This window comes from Rhinopithecus roxellana, chromosome 3 (assembly GCF_007565055.1).
Source record: "Rhinopithecus roxellana isolate Shanxi Qingling chromosome 3, ASM756505v1, whole genome shotgun sequence".
In the NCBI taxonomy this organism is placed as follows: domain Eukaryota; kingdom Metazoa; phylum Chordata; class Mammalia; order Primates; family Cercopithecidae; genus Rhinopithecus; species Rhinopithecus roxellana.
Genome location: NC_044551.1, coordinates 174703008 through 174717655, shown reverse-complemented (window position 1 = coordinate 174717655; position 14648 = coordinate 174703008). Strand labels below are relative to the sequence as shown.

The 14648-nt window shown below is 40.7% G+C and overlaps 1 protein-coding gene across 6 annotated transcripts in view; it reads left to right on the top strand.

The window, feature by feature from the left end:
* The window catches only part of KCNIP1 (potassium voltage-gated channel interacting protein 1), a 397622-nt gene that overhangs the window by 358226 nt on the left and 24748 nt on the right, over window positions 1-14648 (top strand). For 2 of the 6 annotated variants that reach the window (XM_010364877.2, XM_010364876.2), the window contains exon 2: window positions 9491-9523. The exons of the other annotated variants lie outside the window; for them this stretch is intronic. In XM_010364877.2, coding sequence (XP_010363179.1) covers window positions 9491-9523 — 33 coding nt within the window. The remainder of the gene's footprint in view (window positions 1-9490; window positions 9524-14648) is intronic. 6 annotated transcript variants of the gene reach the window in all.

The window sequence follows — 14648 nt, the reverse complement described above, 5'->3', positions numbered from 1 at the left end:
GCGTGCCCCCCTTGATTCTTTAATCACAGGGCAGCATCCTGTCTTCACCACGTTGCTTGGGACTCCAAAAAATGAAGCCTGTCATGCCTCTAGACTATCACAAAACACATAAAAGTCACTTGGGAAAACATGGTAGGAGGCAGAGGAAAGGAATTTAAACAGGGATTGCAGATTCAGGTATATAATGAGTGATGATGACTCTAACAACAGCTCTTGGTCTTAGCGTTAGAAATGTAATAGGGAGTAGTGGGGACTGTGGTTGCCATGTGGGAATGTGGGCCTGGCATGGCCATAATTTCAGATTTCTAAAGGAAAGGCAAAAGTTCATATTTCTATGTGAAATAAATGTTGATAAAGTTCGCACTTAAATGAAGTGAAACAGACCAGGGGTGGTGGTTTACACCTGTAATTCCAGTGCTTTAAGAGGCAGGAGGATCACTTGAGGTAAGGAGTTCAAGGCCAGTCTAGGCAACACAGTGAGACCCCATCTCTACCAAAAGAAAAAAGTAATAATAATTTAAAAAATAAAAGAAGTGGAACAACAGTACCCCATGGGCTGCCAGATTGTGATTTCTGAACTCAACTGTCAGATTACAAAATTGCCCACCAAATTAGCCAGATACTTTCCAGATATTCCCTGGGCCACTGTCTCAGGACTCTTAATATATTTTCTAATTAGTTCCTTGTAGTGCTACACACTTTTAGCAAATAATGAGCACTTACTAGTCATTTTCTTTGTGCAAAGGAGATATTAGATATCACAGAGGGAGTAAGATACCGAAAACAAAAATAAAACAAAAATAAGCACAAGACACAATCTCCCCCCACCCCACCCTTGTATATAAAAACTGTGACACTCAAAGGTAGATTTTGATACATGCCGGGTGATTGCTAGAGATGATAAGTGCTTTGGGAATTTGGACAGACAGAGCTTTTTTCGCAGTGGTCTGAGAGAGCTGCCCAAAGGAGATGGCACTTATGCCATGTTTTAAGGGTGGATAGGATTGATGCCAGATGATCACATGCTGTGGTAGACAGGGGTTTGTGCACCAGCAGATTCTGGGGCTATTGCAGAGGACTCATGACAGGGAGTGTTGGGGAATCATGCTGGAAAGGTAGACCAGGGCCCTAGCATGGACTCTTCAGCGCCAGCAGGAAAATCTAGGTTCTGTCTTGAAGGTTCCTCAGCAGGAAGGTGGGCGGTTGTTGTGGAGTGAATCTGGTGGAAAGGGATTCCTCCTCCTCCTCCTGCTTTCTCCAGGATGAGGAATCTGGGCACCGGCCCTGGGACCCCTCCAGATCCCACTCTTCACCTCTTGTTTTTTATTTCTCCTCTCATACAACCTCTTTTTTATCTAAAATAGATTTAAGCAGGACACAGCCCCCCGATCAAGGCTGTTTCCCTGTGGGTGGGGGGATACCTTCATGGTAATGATGTAGACCCTGAAACAATATAGAGAGGCAGCAGGGCTTGGAAACAGGCATTGGAAACAGGCAGTATTTCCTCTTTTTACGATGGTTTCATTTTATATTTTTATCGGCCCTTCACTGATTGCTCCCGGGCTCTCTGGCGGGATGTGAGATGCGCTGACATTTATAGAAATCAATACATTAATAAATCACGAAGTCCATAATGTCTGATTTGCTTCTAAATGAGACAGAACTATTATCACCATAAAGTTGCACATAAAATATGCCCAATTGTGATGTATTGTGTAGTCTAATCAAAGGCATTTGAGTGAATAACCTTTCCCCAAAAGAAGGAAACAATCAAAGCTGAATAACTTCATTAATAATTCAAGGTGTGTCTGCCAAGGCTTCATTTATTAAGTGCACAGTTAAGAGGCTTCAGAGCTGAGTCCTGGAGAGGATAGCACCTTGCCATCTTCTCCCTGCCTCTGGGCAGGCAGATATACATTCTCAGATGAACTGACTGCACTCCTTGCATCTGGGAGTTGATGTTCCAGTGGAGGGTAATGCTCAATTGACTTCTGCAGCTAAGAGACGGCCCGTAACAGTGGTCATGGACTGTCCAGATTCTTAAGGGCAGAGGACACAGAGCCAGGAAATGTCCTTAGTGGCTGTCAGTTGTTATGTCTGTTCACTAATGTTCTAAGTCCTATGCTTCTGGTGTCCACCACCCACAGGCCCCCTGTTCTGCTCCACAGACTGAGATGGTCAACACTTTTTCAGCCAGAGGGTTGTGTTTGCTGGTGGCCATTACCTTTAACATAAAATGATCATATTTACTTTATCCCATTCATGTCCAACCTCAACTGACAATTGAGGTGTGTCACTGACAGTAAATAACAGAACAAGGAAATCTTCCTATACTGAAGAGAAACACAATTAATTAACTAGATCCATCAGGAAAGGCACAATCATGAGTGAGACAGTGTTTAACAGATGTGACTATTGGATTCTGTTGTTGAGAATGACCCTTAAAATCACAGTCAAAATATATGACAAGATGAAAATAACATTTTTGAGCACGTACTATGCATGTAGAGCATTTTACATACCTTATCTCAGCAAGATTTACAGCTATAAGGTGAGTATGATTCTAGCTTGAATTAGTCTAATAACCATATACCTCCTAGGGACAGTGAGATGATTAGATCAATTCTAAAACTATTACCATGCTCTCTGAGCTCACCAAGACAGGCAGTTAATACAAGGATACATTAATACTGAATCCAGCAAAAGCTCACATGGCCAGCTTCCATTATGTTCCTGTTTGTGATTATTCTGTATCATGCACAGAAATTGATGTTCACACGAACAGCAAAGAGAGAGTTTATTAGTGTTGATTACAAGGCCTGAGCCTACCCTCTGAAATTGGTTTTGGAGTCTTTAGCACACTTGTTTGGGACAGTTAAACATATGCCAGCTGTTCTAAAACAGTGGCAGTAATGTGATAGAACTGGGTCATACCGTGCTTCCCAAAGTGTGATCACTTCATTTTAACAACTTCACACTAACAGCCTGAAGTGGGCCGTAAAGGGAATATTTACACCAAGGAAATTGGAAAATTGTATCAATCAGGCTTTTCCACCCTCCCCAAGAGCCAATTGTCAGATATTTACCAGCGCACCAAAGCTAGGTCTCTAATCAGAAACCATCACTTAGCAAGTTGTCAAATTATCTGCAGAGCAACGAGCTCTTCTTCAGAAAGCAGGCCGAAAGATATGCTATTCACATCTTAGCCTGACCTAGACCCAGTGAGTTTCCATCAATGAGGAAATTCTGTGCTAACCTGAGATAATACCATTCTTCTGGCAATTTTACTTTTCCTTTGAGCAATTCCTTCAACCTCTCTCTGCCCCTTCATTTTTCCATCTTAAAACTAAAAGTACCCTTTCTCCCTGGACACTTCTCATTTGCAATGAATTGTCATTTCAGCTCCTCAGTCAAGAGGAGTAATAGAATCCTACCCGTGTTAATCCTCTTATTTCTCACAGAAATATAGTAGACCCACTCACTCTAGGCAACATGCCCTCTCTCTTCAACACGGGTCACCCATTGTTCATTTACTGGCTATCTCCATGTACTGGAACTCCAGGGTGGTATCCAGCTGGGTTCAAAGGAGAAACAGTGGGAAGTTTCTCCACTGCCACCTGAATGCTAGCTGGTGGCAGGATAAGGACCTCATTTGACTAATTGCCTCCTACAGCTGCAGAGACTGCTGGAACTACCAAAGTAAATCATCAAAAAAAAAAAAAAAAAAAATCATCCCAGGGTACTTTTCCCAGACAAAAAGGTCCACTTAAAACATCCTCTAGAGATCTGTGCCTGAGGTTGAGCTGCTGCAGTGAAATTGACATTTCTACCTTACAGCCTGGCCATGGGCTTAGCTGGACTAAAATGCTGCTGTAGTAGTGAGGGCACATGAGAGTCCCTAATGTACATGGCCTTGCTCCTTGTCCTGAAACATCGGTTAGGGCTGCTGCTTTCTCTAATGCTGGAATCTAGATAATTCCTTTCCCAGCCATTTGTTTCTTCAATCTTGGAAAATATCTGAATGAATGTAACACTGTCACATACAAACAGAATTATGACTTATGTCACATTCTGTGTAGTGATTTTGTGGACTTTTAATAATTGCATTACATTTCTGACCATTAGTTTCCACCATCGCCCTGCTCCTGAGAAGTTGCAAGGGACATTTGACATTCCTCTCCCCACCCACCTCAACATTTGTGCTGACCTAAAGGCCACATTAAAAACACACCCATTTGGAGAGAAAGAGCAGTGTACTGAAATACACTAAACGTTGAAGAATTTCCAAGTCATTTGATCTTGAAAACTCCATCTAATGCAAGTAGAAGCACTCAAAGATTTTTTTTTTTTTTTTTTTTTTTTTTTTTTTTTTTTTTTTTTTTTTTTAGAACTCCTTTTTTCAGGACACTTTCAGGACTGAGGTATATAAATGAATGAGAAATGTATAAATTCAATTTCGCTTAAAAGGAGCAGGAGGGGTTTCAAGATTAAGAGAACAAATGCTTGAAGCAAAACATGATTTGGGTTTTATTGAACTGAGAAGACTGAAAAAAATACGTGGAACACTCAGAAAATCTTTATCAAGGCTTAGCTGAGCACTCCTGGGGCTCATTGTTAAGTTTATAAAACTCAGAGCTGATGAGTTGTACGCACTGTGTGGGTCTGAGTGGGCTTATGACTCACCTCCAAGCCTGGCTGTAAGAATCTAAGACTTAAAGCTGAAGGACCAAATGGGACTTTCTGTCCCATCCCCTCTCTGCTCCATGAAAGTACCAACGAGGATTTTTGCCCCTGATTATATTAGGGAACGCTGTCAACTAAAAAGATGATGCTAAACGCATCCAGAACGAACCAATCAACCATGTTTAAGGGGAAGAAAAGATTACATCTTCAAATGCCAGCATGCCATCATTAATACAATGTCTAATGTAGTCAATATAGTTCAGGCAACATTGAAAATGAACCACTGCAAATACTAGGAATACAATCTGAAGAGGAAGCACAACATTCTGTGTTTTTATGCACATGGTCCTGTAAATTATTTGCAGCTCAAGTATGTCATGTTCTTTTAAATTTTCCCCTGGGTACAGCTTGAACAACTTCCTACAAGTGTTGATATGTCATATTTTCATTATCATTTAGTTCAAAATTACCATGATTTAATTACCATGAGGTTGCTTTTTTGATAAATGAGTTACTTAGAAATTGAATTAGGCTGGGCACAGTGGCTCCTGCCTATAATCCTAGCACTTTGGGAGGTCGAGGCAGGAGTATTGCTTGAGTTTGAGACCAGCCTAGGCAATATAGTAAGACCTCATCTCCACAAGAAAAGTACAAAAAAATTAGCCAGGCATGGTGACACATGCCTATAGTTCCAGCTACTCAAGAGGCTGAGGTGGGAGGATTGCTTGAGCCTGGGAGGCAGAGGTTGCAGTGAGTGGAGATCACACCACTGCACTTCATCCTGGGCGACATAGTGACACCCTGTCTCAAAAAAAGAAAAAAAGGAATTGAACTATATTGCTTGATTTCCAAATATTTTTGAGGATTTTCTAGTTTACTTTTGGCTATTGATACCTTGCTTAATTCCACTCTGGACAAAAATAGTCTAAATAACTTCAATTCTTTGAACTTTTTTGAGATTGGCTTTATGGCCCAGGAAATGGTCACTTTTGGTAAATATTCTATGTGCACTTGAAAGAATGTATAGTATTTTATGATTGCTGAGTACTGAGCTCCATACGTCTCAATGAGACAAGTTTGTTAATTATGTTGCTCAGATCTTCTATACCCCTATTGATTTTTTGGTCTGTTTTATCGGCTACTGAAAGAGGTATTTTTAAATTACTCCAATTATGACCGTGAATTTTTTATTTTTCCTTTTAATTCTATCAGTCTTTGCTTTATGTGTATTTTGAAGCTACATTATTAGTACATATTAATTTAGAATTGTTTTTAGACTAGAATTTTAGACTAGAATTTTTAGACTAGAATTGTTTTTAACTAGAATCTTCCTAGTTAGATGGGCCCTTTTACATGAGAATTCTCTATCTCTAGCAAAGTTACTTGCCTTAACATCTACTTTAGCTGATGTAAACATAGCAGGGCCCTGCTATGTTTTATTTTCTGTGCCCTTATGCTTACAAGCAGCATTTAATCAGGGTTTGGTTTATATCTGATGATTTCTATCTTGTATTGTAGATTTTCTATTTTTTAATTTTTCAGCAGTTTTACTATGATGTTCTTATATGGTTTTCTTTGTGTTTATCTTGCTTGGCATTTATAGTGCTGCTTGACTCTGTGGCTTGATATATTTCACTCATTTTTTTTTTAAATTCTCATTTATTATCTCTTTAAATATTGCTTCATTATCATTATTTATCTCTTTCTTTTCTGGAGCTCCAATTATACATATGTTTGAACTTTTCATCATGTCTCATATGTCTCTTATGCAAGCTTATCTGTGATTCCACTCTTTTTTTTTTTTTTTTTTTTTGTGTGTGTGTGTGTGTGAGATGGAGTCTCACTTTGTTGCCCAGGCTGGAGTGCAATAGCACAGTCTCAGCTCACTGCAACCTCCACCCCTTGGGCTCAAGTGATTCTCCTGCCTCAGCCTCCCAAGCAGCTGGGACTACAGGAACACACCACTATGGCCAGTTAATTTTCATATTTTTAGTAGAGATGGGATTTCCCCATGTTGGCCAGGTTGGTCTCAAACTCCTGATCTCAAGTGATCCACCCACCTCGATCTCCCAAAGTGCTCAGATCACAGGTGTGAGCCACTGTGCCTGGCCTGTGATTTCATTCTTTTCTTTCTCTGTGCCTCTGTCTGTGTATTTTTCTATTGACCTATCTACCGAGTCATTTATTATCTCTTAATCTGTGTCAAACCTGTTTTTAAATTGGTCTGTTTAATTATTAATTTTGGATAATAAAGTTTTCAATTCTACAATTTTTAATTGACTTTTAGTATATATTCTGGTTCTCTGGTGGAATTATCTAGTTTTTGTATATTTTCTTGAGCAAAGGTTCACCATTATTTTAAAGCCCAGGTATGATTAATCCAATTATCTAGATCAGCTGTGGATCTATTACTATATTCTACTTTTTCTCTTGGTCTTGTCTCTTAATATGCCTGACAAATTTTTACTGAAGGGTGCACATTGGAATAAAAAATGTGTCACCTATCTGGTTGAGTCTTCAGCTTCCGAAAGGTAATAGAGCAAAGGCAAATAAACTTAATCCAAACAGGAACTGAGCTGTTTTCATGCAGGCTGCCTTGGTAGCTCTCCAAAGCCTTCAAAAATGATGAGATTTTTTTTAAATCCTTTTTTCCCAGTTGTTCTCAAGGGATTCCAGCCCTGCATAGGAGAGTTCACCACTCCTGGGATCTTCAGCTTCTATGCTTTTGCATATGCTGTTCCCTTGTCCCCTCATTCTTCAACACTCAGCTGAATTATCACTTCCCCTTGAAGCCTTCTCTGACATCCCTTCTAGTTCCATGCCACCCAGGAGGCATTAAGAGCTTCCTCCCCTTAGCTCCCAGCTCTTAACCACGTCAACACTATTTTGAAATGATTTGCCAATGAAAAATTCCAGACCAGTTACCCACAACGTCCTTCCCAAAGGTGTGCTATATATTGTACGTGCTGTATGTTTCAAACATCAAATTCACTGATAGCAGCTAAGAACCAGGAAACAAACCATTGTTAATTATGGCATCTCTTGAAAAATCTAAGGATCTGGACTCACTGGGCTTAAATGACTCCATGATAACAACTGGTTGAGTAACAACTGTTTCCCTTTCATGGAGCCGTTACTCTCCAGTTCTCAGTTCCCACCACTCTCTATAGTTGTACACCCATCATCTGTCCTCATCTGAATTACCTGCCAGTGACCACTGGCATTTGAATTTCTAATCCATGGTCTATGTGTATGCCTCCTCACCAGTCTGAGAACTCACGTAAACAGGTATTATGTCTTTTCATCTCTTTTCTAATACCTATAACATTCCTGGCACACCAGACCATGTCAATGCATATTTCTAAACGTATCTATATTAAAATGCTATCAAAGCATTCAGGGCAGTGAAACTATTCTACATAATGCTGTAACAGTGGATACATGACATCATGCATTTGTCAAAACCCACAGAACTGTACAACACAAAGAGTGAACTCTAATGTAAACTATGGGCTTCAGTTAATATTTACATATCAATACTGGTTCATCAGTTGGAACAAATATACCACACCAATGCAAGATGTGAATAATAGGAGAAACTGTGAGGGTGGAATATACAGAAACTCTCTACATTTTCTGTGCAATTTTTCTGTAACCTAAAACAGCTCTAAAAATAAAGTATATTTGTAAAAAATAAATAAATACAAATGCCACCTAACCAGAATGATCAAAGGGGCAACTAAATTCAGCAAAATAAATTTCTCCCATGGAATACAGGTCAGGAGATGAGTGAAAACACTCCAATGGATCCTCACCTATACTATCACTTTGAAAAGCAGCAGGAAAATAAGCCTCTGCTGTCTGGGGTTGCAGATTAAGGGACTGGAGAGAGACTAATACACACTCAAGATGGTGGCTGGGCTGCCTTACACACTCGTGGTCAAGGGTGCTGGCAAGACAGGTGGAAGTCCAAATAAGAGCCTACAGAGGAAAACCAGGCCAACCACCCAATAGACCCACAAAGGCCAGCAGGACAGTATCTGGTGGCACTCCCTGGGACCTCGGACTCACCCAGCTCCACTGTGCCGTGGATAATTTTCCAGGTCTGGTATTTTGCCTTGTATTTGATATTCAGCATAATGGGGGACTTGGCCGGCATCCACTCTGCCACACATCCCAATGTGCTAACCCTCTTCTGCAACTGCCCTTTTCTTTTTCTGCATCTGGTTACTAATCAAGCTTAATGGGGGAAGAAAGAAGCAAAAACTTGTAGACTGTAAGCTCCAAGAGAGCAGAGAACAGAGCTGTTTTATTCACTGACTTGTACCTAGTAGATACTTCATTGACAGTTATTGAGTGAGCAAACAAATAATCCTACAAGATATGCAGCTTCAAATCACAAGGAAGCAGAGAGGGGGAATGGGGACCTCCTGATTGTGGAGAGTGTCTTATAAGCCACTCCTCAGTCAAACATGTGGGTGTTTCCAAGGACCCATCCAACATCGCACATCTCTGCCATGTGCCATCCCATCTCTGCAGGCTGCATGACTGCATGGCTGAGGGCATGTTCAATGAGCCCCTGCGGGAGCCATGGGCACTGGGAGGCAACCCACTGCTCTTGCCTGTTCTGACCATGGGAAAAGGACAGGGAGCTCAGCTTCAGCTCTGCTACCGAGAGGCTCTTCACACATGTCAAGCTGGACAGCGACGTGGACACCCTCAGAGCGGCCTCTCTCCATGAACAATGAAAGTGTGTTTTGCTTTTTGATGAATGGATTTGGTAAAATGTTTTCTCACTCTTTCCTAGACATCGCCTGGTGGTATTACCAGTATCAGAGAGGTAAAAAACAGTTTAAATTAACTTGACTCTGGTCACATGACTTGCGAAGGCAGAGCTTCTTAATCAAGTTCATGTTTTATAATCAGTCTTCTCACGCGCCAGCTTTCTGTGCCCCTTGTTAGCAAGCCCCACGTATATAGAAACAGCTGGAAATGTTCTTTTAGAGACAAACTACAGGAAAAGCTTTGCTCCCCCTATGAAATGGTTACGTTTTCCTTTCACAGACATTTGTAAAAACTCAGAGCCCATTTGCAGCTCAAGTGTAGTATTGCTTCAAACAAATGGCCTGAATTTCTGTGTTCTCTTTTTCCCCATGGTCTTCACCTCCTAATCTAATCAACATTTACTGAAGCAGTTTTTCTTATTACTTTATCTCCTTTTATTTCATATTTATTTCCTATAATCAGCTTCAAGTCCTTTGCGCGACAAAGTGGCATGTGCTTAAATAAACAGCGAGGAGTAGTCTATGTGGTTTGTAGGTGGGAGGGTAAGTAGGTATAGATCAAAAAACAAAAACTCAATGCCTGTTGCACAGGCCAGGCAGCATAAATGAATTCTGTGAGCCAGGGGTGAACAATAGGGTGTCCTAGAGGTTCTGGCTGCCCAGAGGGGACGGCCACTGTTCAGCTCTAGTAGGCTGCTGAAGTGTCCAAATTTGAGACCAAAGTTGTCAGATAATCCCATTTTCCAAGACAAATCAGATATCCATATTTGTACATGGATCTCTCATCTTCAAACATGGACAACTAATTCCAAAATAATTAAGAAACCTTTTACAGGTCAAACAAGACCTATCTTTGGGCCACACTCAAGCCAAGGATCACTATTTTGTAATCTCAATATAGATGGGTAGCTGGGCGCAGTGGCTCATGTCTGTAATACCAGCACTTTGGGAGGCCAAGGCGGGCAGATCACCTGAGGTCAGAAGTTCGAGACCAGCCTGGCTAACATGGTGAAACCCCGTTTCTACTAAAAATACAAAAAAAATTAGCTGGGCGTGGTGGTGCACACCTGTAATCCCAGTTACTTGGGAGGCTGAGGCAGGAGAATTGCTTGAACCCGGGAGATGAAGGTTGCAGTGAGCCGAGATCGCACCATTGCACTCCAGCTTGGGCAACAAGAGCAAAACTCCATCGCAAAAAAAAAAAAAAAAAAAAAAAAAAAAAAAAAAAGCTAGATGGGTAAGTATAAAGTCCAACCCAGAGACACCATGAGGGAGGCACTATTGGCCAGTCCAGGGAGGAGATGGTCATGGTCACTGTCCTGAGCCTGACAGAGGGGACACCTCACTGGGGAGAAGACCCAAGGTACGGGTCCTCCCACTGCTCACAGTCCAGGTCTAACTGGTACACAAGCACACAGCTTCGTAGGAGCAGGGGTGCTACAAGGCTGGCTACAAGCTGGTTTGCAATTTGTGCTTGAGGGAAGCAGAATCTACTGTGGGGACATGTGGAAACCAGATATGATGAAAGGGGCCTGGACTGGCTGGATTCTAAGTCCAGATCTGTCACCCATTGCTCAGTGACTTAGAATTCAGACAAAGTCAGTTAGTGACAAGGTTTAGAAGAGACCTCCTACGCTGGAATAGCTTAGCATGGGCTGGATGTATTTAAAGATACAGAAACTCACTGAAAGTACAGTCATGCTCTGCATGATGACGTTTCCCTCAACAACACAACATACACAATTGTGGTCCCATAAGATTGTAACTGAGTTAAAAAAATCCCTGTTGCCCAGTGATATCTTGATGTTCCTGACCCTGTGTGGTCTCAGGCTAATGTGTGTGTTTGTGTCTTCATTTGTAACAAACAAACAAAAAAAAGTTTTAGAAGAAAAACATTTTTTTTAATAGAGAAAAAGCTTATAAAATAAGAAAATAAAGAAAAATATTTTTGTACAGCTAGGCAATGTGTATTTTAAGCTAAGTATTATCACAAAAGAGTCCAAAAGTTTGGAAAAAAATCAAATAGTTTGTAAAATAAAGTTACAGCAAGCTAAGGTTAATTTCTTACTGAAAAATTTTTTATTAATTTAGTATAGCCCTAAGCATACAGTATGTCTAAAGTCTACCTCGTGTTTAGTAGCATCCCAGGCCTTCATAGTCACTCACCATCACTCACTGACTCACCCAGAGCAACTTCCAGTCCTGTAACTTCCATTCATGGTAAATGCCCTAATAGTTGTACCATTTTTTATTTTTTACACCATAGTTTCTTTCTCTAAATTTAGTATGCTTAGACACACAAATACTTAAAATACTTACCAGAGAGTTACAATTGCCTACAGTATTCAGAATAGTAATAGGTTGTACAGGTTTGTAGCCTAGAAGCACTAGGCCACACCATACAGCCTAGGTGTGTAGCAGGCTACCCCACCTAGGTGTGTGTGAGTAGACTCCACAATGTTCGCACGATGGCAAAATTGCCTAACAACACATTTCTCAGAGAGGATCCCTGTTGGTAAGTGACACATGACTGAATAGGCAAATGTGCAGTGACTGTGCATTTTTTTTCTGAAAGAGTCTAAAGCCTTCATTCCACACTCAGAGGAGTCTATGATCCCAAAACATTAAGGATCAGTTAATCTAAATCATCTACTATTCAATCTGAGAATTTCCTGTGTAGCATCCTCTAGAGTCGGTGATTCCATCTCTCTTTGCCCCTAGTGATAGGTATTCATCACCGTGTGAGGCACTCACAATTAGAAAATCACCTCTTAATATCACATGCGCAGCAATGGTCCCCTCACTCCCATCACACATGAGGTTATGGAACAACAGGCATGAGAACATTGAATGGCTTAAAAGTACTTTACAAACAGAAGGTGTTCTAATTTATTCTTGTCATGTAGTTATCACCACAGTATTACATCTCAAGTTAATTTTTATCTCAACCATTCAAACTCAAGTCTGACTTAGTAACTGGCTCATCATTATTTTTTATAACAAAGTAATGACTAGCAACATCTGGCATCAGAGACTTTGAACAAACCTCAGAAGAAACTGTCAGGGAGGCTTCCCATGGGTTCATGCTCTTCTCTCCTCCTGCACGCAGGGAACTGGGCCATTCTCCTTCCTTTACTGGGACTGCCTGGGCTTCATCCAGGGAACCCCCAGGGGGCAACAGGAGGGTGGTGAAAACCGCTGCCCGTTACCTCTAAAGTTTCTTGTGAATGTATCTACAGCGGCCAGCACCATGAGACATACAAATAAAGGGAAGGGAGAGCTGATGTGAGAGTGGCAGCGCAGGCACCCCTGTGAGGTTGCCACAGCTGTAGACAAGTTAAATCAGTGCTGTCCAATCAAAAGTCATGACCTGTGAGAGTCATAACCAGCACGGGTTTACAAAGGAATACATTAAAACTGAGACTGGAGCATAGCTCACATTAGTGAGGGACGGGATCATTTCATGGAGTTTTTGTTTCAAAATATTTCATTAACATTTCACATATATATGTGTATACTGGATTGTGACATAAATTATAGTTCTTACTACAAAATACAGTCACAGAAAGAAGAAAGAAAGACAGGGCCACTCTTTTAAGCCCTGTCTTAACATCCACAGGCAGGCTACTTCCCAGTATCTTGAGCCCCAAAGAAGTAAATTTCCTTCCACAACCGATGTTACCGCAGCCTGACACTTAGCCAATGATGAAAACGAAAAACAAAACAAAAGCTTGGCAGTCAATATCCAAATATGCAGATACTACAGAATCTGTTTGATGTGGAAATTGATCCTGCTGCCCAGACAACAAACAACTCATTTATTAATAAAGTCCAGTTCCTCCTTAATGAAGTGGGTTTAATAGCTGATATCGCAATAATTACTTAGTGCATTTTTTATGAAGGTGACGGGAAACAAGCACTGTTTCTTGAGTCGGAAAGAGTCTCTCAAGCTCCCGCAAAGAAATTTCCCTGAGCTTGTGAGGAATTCAGTCACAGGAAGATCAAGGAATTAAGAGTACCGCAAAAAACCCTTTCATGCTTCTGGCTGAGATAAATCATGGTATACTGGATGTCTTCAAGAATGCCTCATTTACTCAAAAAACACAATATTCTCATTTTCTTTATTTGCATTTTAATGTGATTTTTTGCTTCATCTCCTTTCTTCACTCAAGCCACCTGGGCAGTACCCAGGGAATCCCTAAAGGGCAAAAGGAGGGATGTGCAAATCTCTGCAGCCCCTTCAGAAGTTTCTTGTGAATATATTCACAATTAAACAGATGTGCATTTTAGAAATAAAAATGCTTTTAGATCTAATGCTAGGAGATTTAAACCAACAATTTCTCTGTTAAAATGGGTTAAAATAGATGCAAAATATTAATATGTATATAAGCATTCTGAATTAGACTTATGTGCATTTTTCTCCTTTTCTTTCTTTCTTTTTGAGAATAAGCCCTTTCGTTTACATAGAAATGCTTCAGCATTTAGATAATTGCTACTTACCTTGTTAGCTACAAGCATAACCGTAATTAAAGGCTCTGTAAGAATTATGAATTCTGGGGAAATTGGTCACTTGTCTCTCTGTGGCATAAACAATATCTAATTTATAACAAATCATCTGCCTTAGTCCCAGCAGGAGAAGGTGATATGTATTGCCCAGTATATGAGAAAGATGGCAATTAGGAGTTGTTACTAAGTTACTGGAGCCTCACACGAACATCCATCACCTTTGGGGATATGTACAAGATACAAACTTAATTTGATGGATTCCTTTTGTATTGGGATCAAAATCTCAAAAGGGAAAGTGACAATTGCAGGGAAAATCTGGTGCAATGAGACCAACACTGATGAGAGAAATGTACATAATTTAATGCACCTGCTCACCTTGTTCTCTGATGTGGAAACTCAGCCTGTGCTTGCTGTGGGTTGCCACGGGGTGACACACGGTCTGTGCATGTTCCCAGCAGCTGCCCGTCTCATCACTATTCTTGCCAGCCCAGATTTACAGTCATTCAATAGATGGATTTGGTTGTGTCTGCATGACAACAACAGGCAGAGAAGGTTAGATGGCAATTGATTCTTGATTGGTGTAAGTTTATAGAAAGCATTCTGGCAGGGTCCAAAGGAAATCACTCACCTACCCCTCTGTGATGGTAAAACATTGAAAATTCCACTGACTTGGAC